This window comes from Cetorhinus maximus, chromosome 31 (genome assembly GCF_964194155.1).
Source record: "Cetorhinus maximus chromosome 31, sCetMax3.hap1.1, whole genome shotgun sequence".
Lineage (NCBI taxonomy): Eukaryota > Metazoa > Chordata > Chondrichthyes > Lamniformes > Cetorhinidae > Cetorhinus > Cetorhinus maximus.
Window position 1 is genome coordinate 12,397,732 of NC_135909.1, and position 14,610 is coordinate 12,412,341.

General features: G+C 44.2%; 2 protein-coding genes across 2 annotated transcripts in view; both read right to left on the reverse strand.

The window, feature by feature from the left end:
- The window catches only part of LOC144670420 (histone H2B-like), a 528,756-nt gene that overhangs the window by 282,237 nt on the left and 231,909 nt on the right, over positions 1-14,610 (reverse strand). The gene's annotated exons all lie outside the window — the stretch shown is intronic.
- LOC144670368 (histone H2A-like) lies at positions 8,175-8,660 on the reverse strand. The gene has a single exon (XM_078532847.1). It carries the CDS (start codon positions 8,658-8,660, stop codon positions 8,268-8,270), a length of 393 nt encoding a protein of 130 aa, XP_078388973.1. The 3' UTR covers positions 8,175-8,267.

The following is a 14,610-nucleotide window of genomic DNA, read 5'->3' on the forward strand; positions in this document are numbered from 1 at the left end:
CCATCTGCCGTGGTGGGATTCAAACTCTGCAGTGAACACAGTTCCAAGCAGACAGCAAAGTTGTACAGCAGGGAAGATATTTTTTAAAAAATGGGAAAGCACTTTAAACACCGGAACACCTTTCAACAAGAGTACACATGCACAGGGAGCTAATTTAGGCAACAGCAAATTCGTTTCGAATGTGGGGCATATTTATGCAAGAGAGAACGCCTTTACATAAATGGTGATTCACTCCATGCTCCTTTGCCTTCCTATCATCGTGTGTGTGGACAGTCTCTTACTGCTCTTATGTGTCATGCTTTGTCTGTTACATTCTTGGGAGTGTTACAAAGTGGAATCGAGTCGCCAGGGGGAACCGCCGAATACATGTGCTCTGGTTGAACAACAAAACGAGAATGAACGTTGCTCAAACACAACAAGACGTAGCAGGGAAAAATAACAAGGAGCAGAGTTGCGCAGCGGAAGCGTGCTGGGCCCATAACCCAGAGGTCAATGGATCGAAACCATTCTCTGCTATTTACGTTTTCATTAAAAGCAGAAAGAAACATTTGGCCTCTCCCCACAAATATATTTGATATTTCTTTACCGTACACAGGAATTTTAATGGGCTCCTCGCTTCCAGTAACCACTTAAGTCTGTAACAAATCCCTGTCATGTTTTTTATTCACACAAGAACACAAGCTGTAAATGCGGCAAACACACACAAGCCTAGATTGTCTCTCATCGCCAAAGAGCTGACACAGGCATGATGGTCCGAGTGGCCTTCTCTTGTTCTCTAACACGCTATGATTGCCTGAAGAGCAAAAGCTATTCTCTTAAATGGAAAAATGTATATAATGAAGTTTATACGTATAAGCTGCAGTATGTCCGATCTACCGGACACCCTGCAGTAATTCACCATGCTAATTTGGACAACAGTGTCCTCCCTTCGACATGTCCCATCGAGAGTATCAGCATTGCGGAGACAGCATCACGTCAAAGACGCAGTTAATCAATATTTGGGCAGGTTCCTTCTTAATCGCTGACTCAAACCATGGAATTCTGTCCCCCAAATCATCATGAACCAAGAACGTGAAGTTTCATTCCCTCGGGCTTGCATTCTACATATTATGCTAAATAATTCTTTGAGTGTCTGATTGTTTCCTGTCTTCTTTTATCTGTTAATCACCGATCGAATGTTAACGAGTTCAGTTTATCGCTCATTCCCTCCTTATCGGACTTGCTTAAGGTGAAAACTGTAACATGTGTGTGACCATTCACCTCGAACTGAATGTCTGCCTCTAACATATTGTGAGATTTTTAGATGCCCATTTACTGTCAGATTATTTATTAATTCTCCTTTGCTACTCCTTAGTGAATTTAGTAAAACCTTTTGTCTTGTGGTTCAGTCTGCAGGGTAGAGGGCAGGAGAGATTCAATGGCAAAAGAATTGGTGCTGCAAGGCTACAGGGAATGGTAAAGGAACAAGTAACAAAAACCAGAGATGAGTCTAAAGGAGTGTGAATGGAGGAATGATGAACAGCTGCCATCCGAAAGCAAAAACAAGAGAAAAATTAGATTAAAATCAAACGCGCAAAGAAAAAGGAACCAGAATCGGGAAGAGCTTACAGGCATAAGAACATTAGAGATAGGAGCAAGAGGAGGCCTTTTAGCCCCTCGAGTCTACTCTGCCATTAAATAAGACCATGGCTGATCTGATTATGGCCTAAACTCCACTTACCAGCCTGTCTCCCTCATTCCTTGATTTCCTTGTAAAATCTGTCTATTTCAGTCTGGAATATATTCAATGATCCAGCCTCCGCTGCTCTCAGGGAAAGGGAATTCCAAAGACTAACAATCATCTGAGTGAAGAAATTCCTCCTCATCTGCATCTTGAATGGGAGATGCCTTATTTTTAAAACTCTGCCCTTCTAGCTCACACTGCAAGTGTAATTCTCAGCTCAATCAGGATTGCTTAGTAAGGATCATTCTCTGCCATTTCTGCTGACTCCAGCATGATGCCACAACCAAACACATCTTCCCCTCACCCCCACTGTCAGAATTCTGTGGGGACCTTTCTCTCTGGGACAACCTGGTCCATTCCTCCTTCACCCCCAACACCTCAGCCTCCTCCCACGGCACCTTCCCATGCAAGCGCAGAAGGTGCAACACCTGTCCCTTTACCTCCTCCCTCCTCACCAACCAAGGGCCCAAACACTCCTTTCAGATGAAGCAGGGCTTCACTTGCACTTCCTTCAATTTGGTCTACTGCGTTCGCTGCTCCCAATACAGTCTCCTCTACATTGGAGAAACCAAACGTAGGCTGGGTAACTGCTTTGCGGAACACCTTCAGTCTGTCCACAAGCATGACCCAGACCTTCCTGTGGCTTGCCATTTTAACATCCCATCCTGCTATCATGCTCACATATCCATCCTTGGCCTGCTGCAATGTTCCAGTGAAACCCAACACAAACTGGAGGAACAGTACCTCATCTTCCAATTAGACACTTTACAGCCTTCCAGACTTAACATTGAGTTCAGCAACTTCAGACCATGAACTCTCTCCTGCAAGGGATTTGTCCTATCAGTCACCTTCTGGGATTGTAAGTGAATTTGCGACTCGTTCTGAAAATCTTAAAAGTGATGTGTGTGAACACACAAATTGGGAGCATGAAGAGACCACTCAGTCCCTCAAAACTGCTGGATATTCAAGAAGATAATGGCTGACCTGATTTTAGCCTCAACTCCAAATTCCAGTCTATCCCTGATAACCTTTCACCCCTTTGCTTATCAAGCATCTATCTACCTCTGCCTTAAAAATATTTAACTACCCCATGTTAGTTTGAATCTGTGTTTGACTCTTTATCAGCCAATGCTATTGCATGTGAATGTGGAAATCATTCTGAATCTGAAATCTCTGATATTGCATGAGAGTGCAGCAATCAGTCTGCATCTGTTATTCTCTGGAGCTGTGTATGAGTTTGGCAGGCATTTGGATCTGTCACTAGGATTTATATATAAAGCTCTCATACTGGGAGTGAATTGATATTCACTCTAGTTCAGTCAACTGCATTCTATGTCTGGGATGCTATGTCAGTGTGGGAATCAAATGTGTCTTTCAGTTCCTCGTGCTTTTTGTGAGTATGGGATTAATTCTCTATCTGTCAGTGGGATTAATTCTGTATCTATAATTCTCTAGTACTGTATGAAATTGTGGGATTCATTTATTGCTTTTCAGTCAGTGTGTGTGTGTCTGTGTGTGTGGTATTCTATTTGCATCTGTCAGCAGCTGTTAGCATATGTGAGTCTTGGACTCTGTCTAACTCTATCAGTGGTACAATTGGCGTGTCATCGGCAGTGCTGGCGTGGTATTGCTGCTGATCCAGAGTAATATTCCAGGGTTTCGAATCCCACCACGAGAAATGGTGAAACCTGTTCTGGTACCTAAACTCCATTGTGTTGTGTGGCACTGCCACTGTGCTAAATGGGATAGATTTCAAACAGATCAATAACAATGTGCTTGATTTTAAAATGGCATCAATCCACTCAGTTTCATTAAAGGAATAAAACCGAATAGGCCACTTAGCATCAACTGGAATCCCTGTCAATCCTTACTAACGTTTTGGCACTAGTCAAGCAACAGCCTCACATAGTCATACTCATGGGAACATTCCTGACAATCTCCCAGATACCACCACCACTGAAAGGACAGACCACCAGCCGACATAACAGCTGCCCTGGGAGTCCTCAAAATCGATTCCAGTCTCATGGCATCAGGTCAACCTTGTTCAAGGGAACCCCCTACAGACTAATACGTGCTGACGTCCACTATCCACTCTTCAGCTCATGAAGCAATACTCCTCCACTTTGAACACCACTTGGAGGACGCACTGAGGATGGCAAGGGCACAGAATGCAAGCTGGGTGTGTCCATCACCAAAAATATCCTTGTAGCACCACCGCAGACCGTGTCTGCAGCAGATGGTGAGGAGAAAATCATTTTTGAACTCATCCTCAACAACCTGCCTGTGGCAGATGTATCTATCCATGGCAGGAGCGGTAGGAGTGAACACCGAACAGTGCCTATGGTGATGAAGACACATCTTTACATCGAGGATACACTCCATTGTGTTGTGTGGAACTACCACCGTGCTAAATGGCATATATTTCAAACAGATCGAACACCTCTAGTCTTGTCATCCATGAGGTGCTGTGGGTCATCAGCTGCAGAATTGTACTTAGCCACAATCTGTAACCTCATGGCCTGGCATATTCTCCACTCTACTATTACCATCAAGTCAGGGGATCAACCCTGGTTTAATGAAGAGAGCAGGAGGGCATTCCAGGAAGAGCATCAGGCATAACTAAAACTGAGGTGTCAACCTGCTGAAGACACAAAACAACACTAATTTCGTGCCAAACAACATAAGCAGCAAATGATAGTCCGAGTTGAGCAATTCCATAACCAACGGGTCAGATCTAACTGTGCAGTCCTGCCACATCCAGTCATGAATGGAGGTTTCACAAATAGCCCCATCGTCAAAGTTTGAGGAGCCCAGCACATCAGTGCAAAAGATAAGGCTGAAGCATTCGCAACAACCTTCATGCAGATGTGCTGAGCGGCTGATCCATGTCGGCCTCGTTCGGAGGCCCCCAGCATCACAGATGCCAATCTTCAGTCCATTCGATTCACTCCACGTGATACGGAGAAACGGCTGAAGGCACGGAGTACTGCAAAGGTTATGGGCCCTGACAATGTTCCAGCAATAGCACTGTAGGCATTTGATCCAGAACTTGCTGCGCCCCTGGTCAAGCTGTTCCAGTATGGCTACTACACTAGTATCTATCCAGCGATGTTGATATTTGCCCAGGCATGTCCTCTATAAAAAAAGCAAGACAGATCCAACCTGGCCAATTACTGCCCCATCAGTCTACTCTCAATCATTAGTAAGGTGATAGAAGGGGCCTTCAACAGTGCGAACAAGTGGCAATAACCTACACACTGGCGCTCAAATTGGATTCCACCGGGGCCACTCAGCTCCTGACCTCATTGCAGCCTTGGTTCAAACATGAACAGAAGAGCTGAGCTCCAAAGGGGAGGCGAGAGGGACTGCCCTTGACTTCAAGGCAGCATTTGACAGAGTGTGGCATCAAGGAACCTTAGCAACACTGGAGTCAATGGGAATCAGGGGGAAAGCTCTCCGCTGGCTGGAGTCATTTCTAGCACAAAGGAAGGTGGTTGTGATCATTGCAGATCAATCATCTGAGTCCCAGGATGTCGCTGCAGGAGTTATCCAGAGGATGTAGCCAAGGCCCAATCAACTTCATTTGCTTTAGCAATGACTTTTTTCCATCCACTGTGGGACATGGGCATGTTTGCTGATGATTGCACAATGGTCAGCACCATTCTCAACTCCTCAGGTACTGATGCAGTCCATGTCCAAATACAGCAAGACCTGGACATTAATCAAACTTGGCCTGAGAAGTGGAAATTATCATTCACACCACAGAAGAGCCAGGCAACGACCATCTCCAACAAGAAAGAAACTAATCATCGCTCTTTGACATTCAATGGCATTGCCATTGCTGAATTCCCATCAACATCCTGGTGGTTACCATTGACCAGAAGCTGAACTGGACTAGGCATATTGATACAGTGGCTACAAGCACAGGTTAGGGGCTAGGAAAAATGCGGCAAGTAACAAACTTCCTGGCTCTCCAAAGCCTACCCACCATCTGTAAGGCACATGTCAAGACTGTGATGGAATACTCTCCATTTGCCTGGATGAGTGCAGCTCCAAACACACTCAAGCAGCTAGACATAACCCAAAACAAAGTAGCCTACTTAATTGGCAACCCATTCAAAAACATTCACTCCCTCCACCACCGATGCACAGTCGCAGCAGTGTGTACTATCTGCAAGATGCACTTCAGAAACTCACCGTTCCTCCTGAAACAGCACCGTCCAAACCCACGACCACCAGTTTTTAGAAGGACAAGGGCAGCAGTCACATAGGAACACCACCACCTGGAAATTTCCCTCGAAGCCACTCACCATCCTGACTTGGAAATATACCACCATTCCTTCACAGTTGCTGGGTCAAAATCCTGAAATTCGTTCCCTTAACAGCGCTGTGGGTGTACCTACACCACATGGACTGCACCGGTTCAAGAAAGCAGCTCACCACCACCTACTCAAGGGAAACTAGGAATGGCCAATAAATGCTGGCCTAGCTAGCGATGCCCACATCCCATGAATTAATATAGGGAGAAAAAAAAAACAGCTGCCCCTTTCAGCATCTGGCACTGAACGTGTGTTGAGAATTATTGTCTATCTGTCAGTCTCTGTCATTCAGTATATGTGACTGAGTATGGGATTCATTATATAACATTCAGTCTCTGGGATTGTTTACGTTTTGATTCATTCGGTGCAAATTTTCAGCTCAGTTACAGGCCACTGATGTGGTAGCTATTAAGCAAGCAATGTTTGTAAGTTATGGCCCATGTTAAATGTCTGTCACTGTGAACACATTTGTGAAAGATAATGTATCTTTCAACCTGCTACTCGCTTGGGATGCGGGCGTAACTCAGGTTATACTGATCGATTTGATCTGTGACACTCAGTCTGATTCTGAGTAAGAATTTTGATATGGATGTAAAATGGAGATCAGTCTGGAACTGGCACAGTATTCTCAATCTGACATTGAACATTTAGGATTAGTATGAAAGTTACAGCTCAGTTCATACTCATCGAATTGATATTGTATCTTTTTGTTTCATAAAACTGGAATTAAGGTTTGTATCTCAGGTTATACTTGCTTTCAGAATATCTCGCTCTGATAATGTACTTGAGTTTTGGATTTGCATCTAATGTATATGTCAGGACAGAGAATGGGAATTGACACTGCAATTTATAAACCCGTGATGTGTGCAAATATTGGACTGGTACTTCACATGAATCTCAGAGTATATTATTCAGGTTAATTCGGTAAACTTGAAACTGACACCGTTGTCTCCGTTTTATCTGATATTTAAATGTTGATATGGAAACAGCGTCTGTCTCTCCTGCGCTGTTTGATTGATGGATTGAAAATATCACACTGGAACTGATGACCTGCCTGTGTCTCTATGCCGTGTCAGTTATAAAGTACGTACTGTGTGAGAGGAGCTGGCGGGAATCTTCATTCTAACTTGGCTGGTGGAAACATCACAATTATTCCGGTGCCTTCATTTATTTGCCTGTATATTTTAGAATATAGAGTATATTTTTGAACTCAAGTGCAACTGAGGTTGAAGACACCGATTCCTTTAGATTAATCTGTCTATTAATAATCATTATGAACGGGTTGAGAGGCTGTAGCTCTAATTGGATACCCTGTTCTCAATCAAATTCCTAACCAATCGGACAGCCAGGGAGAAGAAATTGGAAGTTTGCATTGGCTTACATTTTCAAATTCGAAATGCCCGCCAATTTCAGTACAGGAAAAATACAAAATAACTGAACGCCAGTTTGAATGTGTTAGTCTCTTATCTGTAACCGGCGGTAATAAGACCCCGTTCAGCAATTTAAATCAGCTCAAATCAGTGGAAAAGCAAAAACGTATAGATTACCAACCAACTCCTTCACACAGACTTCACGGGGATTGAGAAATGCGGCTGATTTCTGATCCTCTCCATTAAAAGCGGCCGGGAATGTTACAACAGGGAGTGCGGAGAGAATCCCCGACACCAAACCGCCTGGGACAGGCAGCTTTGTGTCCGGAGAATAGGGAGACCCGGGGGGAGGGGGGCGGGTGCAGATCTGAAACCGCAGAAATGGACTCAGGTTCTGTGAGTGCTCAACTCTCACTGATTCCGGCCTCTGGGAAAACTGCGGAATAAACAGATCAGCCCGAACATGTCCGCTCCGTTTCCGAGTTTACTCTGTTCCTGGAGCGGCGCTCAGATCACCCGAGAGTAAAAACAAAGCATTTAATGCACCAGTCGTGACATTTTTCATAGTTTTCATGAATGTACCGGGACAAACTCGATATTTATGACTATTAAATATTTATGAAAATGTCGACTTTGACTCTGTCTTTCAATTCTTCAGTTCATTAAAGCGGAAGATGTGGGAGCAGAGAAACAGCGCAATGCAGAGAGGGGACTAAAAACACAAGTAAACAAATCAGAAACAGATAAATCCACCGTTACAATAACTCCATCTCCTGACAGTGAGCAGCCCTTTCAATGATCCTGTGAGTGGCTCTGAAAAGAGCCTTTGGGTTATTAGATTAAAGAATGGCCGCTTCACTTGGTCTTCGAGCCCGCAGCGGCGCTGGTTTTCTTGGGCAGCAGCACGGCCTGGATATTAGGCAGCACCCCGCCCTGAGCGATGGTCACCCCTCCCAGCAACTTGTTGAGCTCCTCGTCGTTGCGGACGGCCAGCTGCAGGTGTCTGGGGATGATGCGGGTCTTCTTGTTGTCCCGGGCCGCGTTACCAGCCAGCTCGAGGATTTCAGCCGTCAGATACTCGAGCACAGCAGCCAGATAGACCGGGGCTCCGGCACCCACACGCTCAGCATAGTTGCCCTTTCTCAGGTGCCTGTGAACACGGCCCACCGGGAACTGCAGTCCAGCCCGGGAGGAGCGAGACTTGGCCTTGGAGCGAACTTTACCACCGGTCTTTCCTCTTCCAGACATTTCACAATCTCACTAACACTTTCACAGAGAATGAGGAAATCCGCTCACATTCGCTTCTCTTATAGCTTCGGGAGGAATGGTGCTGCGGGCATTGCTGATTGGTCACTTTGTGCTGCGTCTCATTATGTTGTTCATATCACCAATCAGATATCTACTGAACTCACCAATCCGGAGACTCCACGGAGTGAGGGCGGAAAATAACGGCGCCAAATTTTGATATTTCAACCGATCTTTTTTCAAATTTTAAAAGCCCGCTAAATTTTAAAAAATAAATGAAAAAGAACGGACTTCTTAGAACATAGTACGAATTGGAAGTTTTAAAAATACGCGTCCCTGATGGGACTATTTCACATTTTATCCCATGTTCCAAATCGCTTTTACAATCCGTGATCCGGGGGTCAATCTCGATCCTTTGTGAAACCCTGTCAGCAGCCGCAGAAAGTCCCATTTACATCGTTCTGCAAACGGACGGTATATTGTAGATATTTATGACAGACAAAACTGACCATTTTTGCCAGCGTTGAGACTGAAGGTTGCTGCACAACCGGGGCTGATAGGAAATGAACTGATCAATTATTGAGACCAAACTCGACTAGAACTGGAAACTGACGCATTTGCTTCTATTCTCTCTCTCTCCAAAACCAGGGAAAGGGGCCAAATATTAACGCGTCTTAAAAGAAAGCGCCGAGGGTGATCGGCAAGTCATTAATTGATGAGGCATTATTAACCTGACTCAATAATTGAACGAGGGTTAAATCTACATCACCGAGAATCGCTGTGATTGAAACAAAAAGAAAATAACAATTTGATAATTCAAAATTCTTCACAGTAAAAATCATAACTTTAGAAGTGGAGCAATCGTATAGCTTTTTCAGAGAGATTGTGGGTGGCTCTTAAAAGAGCCGTTGTGTTTCTGGTGTTTTTCAGTCCATTGTGGGGTTTTACTTGGAGCTGGTGTACTTGGTGACCGCCTTTGTCCCTTCCGACACGGCGTGCTTGGCCAGTTCCCCGGGCAGCAGCAGGCGCACGGCGGTCTGGATCTCCCGGGAGCTGATGGTGCTGCGCTTGTTGTAATGGGCCAGGCGGGAAGCCTCACCCGCGATGCGCTCGAAAATATCGCTCACGAACGAGTTCATGATGCTCATGGCCTTGGAGGAGATGCCGGTGTCGGGGTGAACCTGCTTCATCACTTTGTAGATGTAGATGGAGTAACTCTCCTTCCTCGACTTTCGCCGCTTCTTGCCGCCCTTTCCTGCCGGTTTAGTCACCGCTTTCTTGGCGCCCTTCTTAGCAACTGGTTTCTTCTTCTCTTCAACCATCTTCAATCCCAATTTCAGACACAGAAATAAACCAAATCCCTTCCGTCCGCTCATTATATAGACAGTATGACAGATATATGCTAATGAGGAATGGGGGAGACAATGATTCTGATTGGACATTTTTAAAACTAAACACGTCATCTATTTTTGTGATTTTCCGCATGGATTGTACAATAGACCAATTATATTTAGCTTTCTCCACCAATCATAAGCATTCTTACTACAATCAGGAAATACATTTTACAAAGCCCCTCTCCAGCCCGAGTTTCTCAGTGTCTAAAGATACACCGGGAAATGGCGCCTGGCTGTCGGTGCGAGGGACTGTATAGGAATGTGGGATTCCTTCAGGAAATGTGAGACTCTGGTAATGTGCGTGATTTACTCACTGTCTGATGCTGTGTGTGAGTGTGGGGTTCCTTCACTGTTTGGAAGGCCGTGGTACAGTGTGCGAGGCCTGGATTTATTCTGTATCTGTGACTTGATGGGACCATGTCTCAATGTTGGATTCATTTGATATCCTGAGGCTCATTGTGCATCTGTCCGTTATTGGTGCATGTAAGTGAAATAATTCGCTTCTTGGGACTACACGCCAGTGCGAAATTAAATCAGTATGTGTTTCTCTCCGCCACGAAAATTATTGGATTTATTCTGTACCTGTCAGTCTCTGTAACTGTATGTTAATGATTTTTTTTATTTGTCAGTCTCTGGCATTGTAGGTCAGAGTTGTATTGATTCGATGTCTTTCAGTCTGTGGTACTATCTCTGAGTCTGAACTTCTCATTCACTGTCAATGTCTGATAATGTGTGTGAATGTGAGATAAACTCTGTACCTGTCAACATCCGTTGCTGAATAGGAGTGTGAAATTCAGTCTGTATCAGTCAGTCTCTGGTACTGATTCAGAGAGTGTGATTCATTCTCAACAGCCCCATCTGTTGCAATTTTTGACAGAAGTAATCCCACTGTCACTTACAGCACCAAAGAGTGTTAAATGTTGAATTTGCCTCAATGGATAGTATTGGATATGAGTGAGATCAATTCTCTCTCAATCAGTGGCACTGTATGGGAGCTTGCAATTAATTTTGTTTCTGTTGGACTCTGGTACCCTGTGTAAGCGTTGATGCCTTTTTGTAACTCAGTGCCTGATGTCTTCAGAAATCAAGGATTCATTTTGTCTCTATCAGTCCTTGGCTCTGAGATTCCTCTGTGTTTCTTAGTCTGTGGCATTGTGTGAATGTCAGATACATCCTGAATCTCTACATCTCTGGGATAATTTGAGAATCACCCCGTATCTATCAGTCAATGTGCTTTGTGTGATGTGGGATTCATTCTGTCTCTGTCACTCTCTGGCACTGTGGTGAATGTGGGATTTTTTTTTAATGTATATCTTTCAATCTCCAGTACATTGTGACTGTGGAATTCATTCTGTTTCTGATAGTCTCTGGCATGGTGTGCATACTGGGATTCATTCTGTGTTAGTCTCTTTTTTATTGTGCATGTATTGGTCTTCATACTGTATGTCTCAGTGTCTGGTGTTGTGTAAGATTTGCTGAGTAGTCTCTGGTGCTGTATTTTTTTTTATTCATGTGATCTGGGCTTTGGTGGCTGGACCGGCATTTATTGCCCATCCCTTGTTGCCCTTGAGAAGGTGGTGGTGAGCTGCCTTCTTGAACCGTTGCAGTACATGTGTTGTGGGTGCACCCACAGTGCTGTTAGGAAGGGAGTTCCAGGATTCTGACCCAGCAACAGTGAAGGAAGAGTGATATAATTCCAATTCAGGATGGTGAGTGACTTGACTGTATGTGAAAGAGACAGTTATTGTTTAGTTCTCAGTCTTTGATGCTGCATGTGACTCTGGGATTGATTGTGTATCTGTATGTCATATTTATCTCAGAAATAGTGTTCAAAATGCTAAGTTTAACACCTTCAAATATTTAGGAAAGTAGATTTATCATCCCCATCCTTACCTGGTCTGGCTTATATTGGATCCTACGACCAAGAACAGCAATGAAGTTGACTCTGAACTGCCATCTACAATTGCCGAGTAAACCACTCAGTTGTATTCAAAAAGGCAGCGCACCAACATGTGAGTTTGTGTTTGATGTGAGTTTGTGACCATCTTTCATTGTCAGTGGTAATTTATGTCTGTGTCAGATAAATGGAATATTATTCAGACTCAGGAATTTTGAGTGTAGTATTTAGTATGTATCTGTCAGTTTCTGGTACTGGACATGTCGTTGAGAATCATTCTGAATCTGTCAGTCTCTGCTACTCTGACAGTGTGGGATTCATTGCATAACCTTCAGTTTCTGAGACTGTTTACAAGTCTAGGTTCAGTCCATGTTGAAATTTCAGAACAAAAACAGGCCATTGATGCTGTAGGTTTTAATAAAGTAATTGAGTTTGACCTAGTATTAAATCCCTTTGTGTGTGAACACACTTATGAAAGCTCAGGTATCTTTGGATCTAATACTCCATTGCTGTGTAAGTGTAATTCACTTTGTAATAATCAAATTGATACATTTTTATATAAGCAGACTGTGAGAATTTTAAACTTGCCTGTTGTGCTCAGTTTGCTCTGTGAGACTGAATACAGTATCTGCCATTCTGATACTCTGAGCTTTTCAGACTGATATGTGTTCTCTATCTCAGTCTGTACTAATCAAATTGTTATTGTATCCTTGAGGTTAATGGTCTAGGTGAGTTTCAAACTGGAATCTGAGTTTGCAGCTGAGGTTATACTATATTTCAATGGCATTTCAACACTCCACCCTGCTCTCATGCCCACATGTCCATCCTTGGCCTGTTGCATTGTTCCAGTGAAGCTCAAAACAAACTGGAGGAACAGCACCTCATCTTCCAACTAGGCACTTTACAGCCTTCCGGACTGAACATGGAGTTCAACAATTTTAGATCATGAACTCTCTCCTCCATTCCCACCCCCTTTCCGATTCCCCTTTTTTCCAATAATTTATATAGATTTTTCTTTTCCCAACTATTTCCATTATTTTTAAAAGTATTTCCATCCATTGTTTTATCTCTACCTGTTAGCCTATTTCGATCCCTTCACCACCACCCCACCGCACTAGGGCGATCTGTACCTTGCTCGCCCTGCTTTCTACCCTTAATGTCACCTATTAGCACATTTCTTAGACAATATCAACGCCTTCAACACCTCTTTGTCCTTTTGTCTATGACATCTTTTGGCTATCTCCTCCTATCACTGACCCTCTAACCAGCTCTACTTGTCCCATCCCCCTCAACCAGCTTCTCTTTCACCTCTTTTCTATTTTTCCTTAGTTCTGTTGAAGAGTCGTACGGACTCGAAACGTTAAGTGTGTTCCTCTCCAAAGATGCTGTCAGACCTGCTGAGTTTTTCCAGGTATTTTTATTTTTGTTCTGGATTTCCAGCATCCGCAGTTTTTTGCTTTTATCCAAGGCCTTTCTGTTGTTTGCCGGCCCTTAAGGCTGTGCAAGGTTCATCTGGTAACCTTTAACTGCCAATGTGCTTGGAGATTTTAAGTAATTCATTCCCTTTCAATAAGTTCTTACTGTACCCCTAGATTCCCCCTAATAATTATTGTAACCCTTTATTTCCCCCTAACATCCCAGTTAACACATCCTTTAGATAATATCACTACCGCCAACACCCCATTGTCCTTTTGTCTATGACATCTTTGGCAATCTCTTCTTGGCCTCCACCTATCACTGGCCCCCTATCGAGCTCTACCCTGTCCCACCCCCTCAACCAGCTTATATTTCATCTCATTTCTCTATTTTTTAGTTCTGATGAAGGGTCATACGGACTCGAAACGTCAACTGTATCCCTCTCCGCAGATGCTGTCAGACCTGCTGAGTTTTTCCAGGTATTTTTGTTTTTGTTCTAGATTTCCAGCATCCGCAGTATTTTGCTTTTATCAGAAATGTTCATTGTTGCTTTGTGGAGAGAAAGCAGCAATGATTTTCAATAACAGCTTCTTGCCATTCTGTCTCCCTCCTCCCAGGAGGCTGCTGTTTGTTCCCTTCCCCCGGGAGCGGGATCTCTCCATTGGCGGCTGTTTGAAACCATCTTCTTCCAGTCCCAGGCAGAGCTGGGGGAGAGCAGCGCATCACTGCCTTTAACAAACACTTGGATCTGCACTGAGCTGCTGGGACCTACAGGACTCACGGAGCAAGAGCTGGAAAGTGACGTGAGGCTGGATCAAACTATTTTGGGGCTGGTGCAGACACGATGGGCCGAATGTCCTCGTTCTGTGCTGGATATGTTCAATATTTGTGTTTACGGAACTTGTGCAGCATTCTGCGCATGCGCGCTGCCTTCCCCAGCACTGCCTGTGAGTGGAAGAAGATGGTTTAAAACAGCCGCTAATGCAGAGACACATTTTAAACGGCGGCTGTTTGCTTTCACTTGAACGGTTAGTCCATGGGAGCGGCAATTAGAAATCTGACCTACACAATAGTCCCTGCTCCGTCACTCAGTCCCACTCCTGGAGCAGTGGATTGTTTCTGGATGGCAGGAAATTGTTGTAACAGGAACAAAGCCCCTGGTCTTTAGCAGCTGAGTGCTGCAGGACTGCAGTGGATTCAGACACTGACTCTGTTCGTCTTACCTTTTTTATTCATTCACGGGATG

Excerpts from the sequence above, each read along its gene's own strand:
- LOC144670368 (XM_078532847.1), bottom strand. The coding sequence starts at position 8,660 with ATGTCTGGAAGAGGAAAGACCGGTGGTAAAGTTCGCTCCAAGGCCAAG.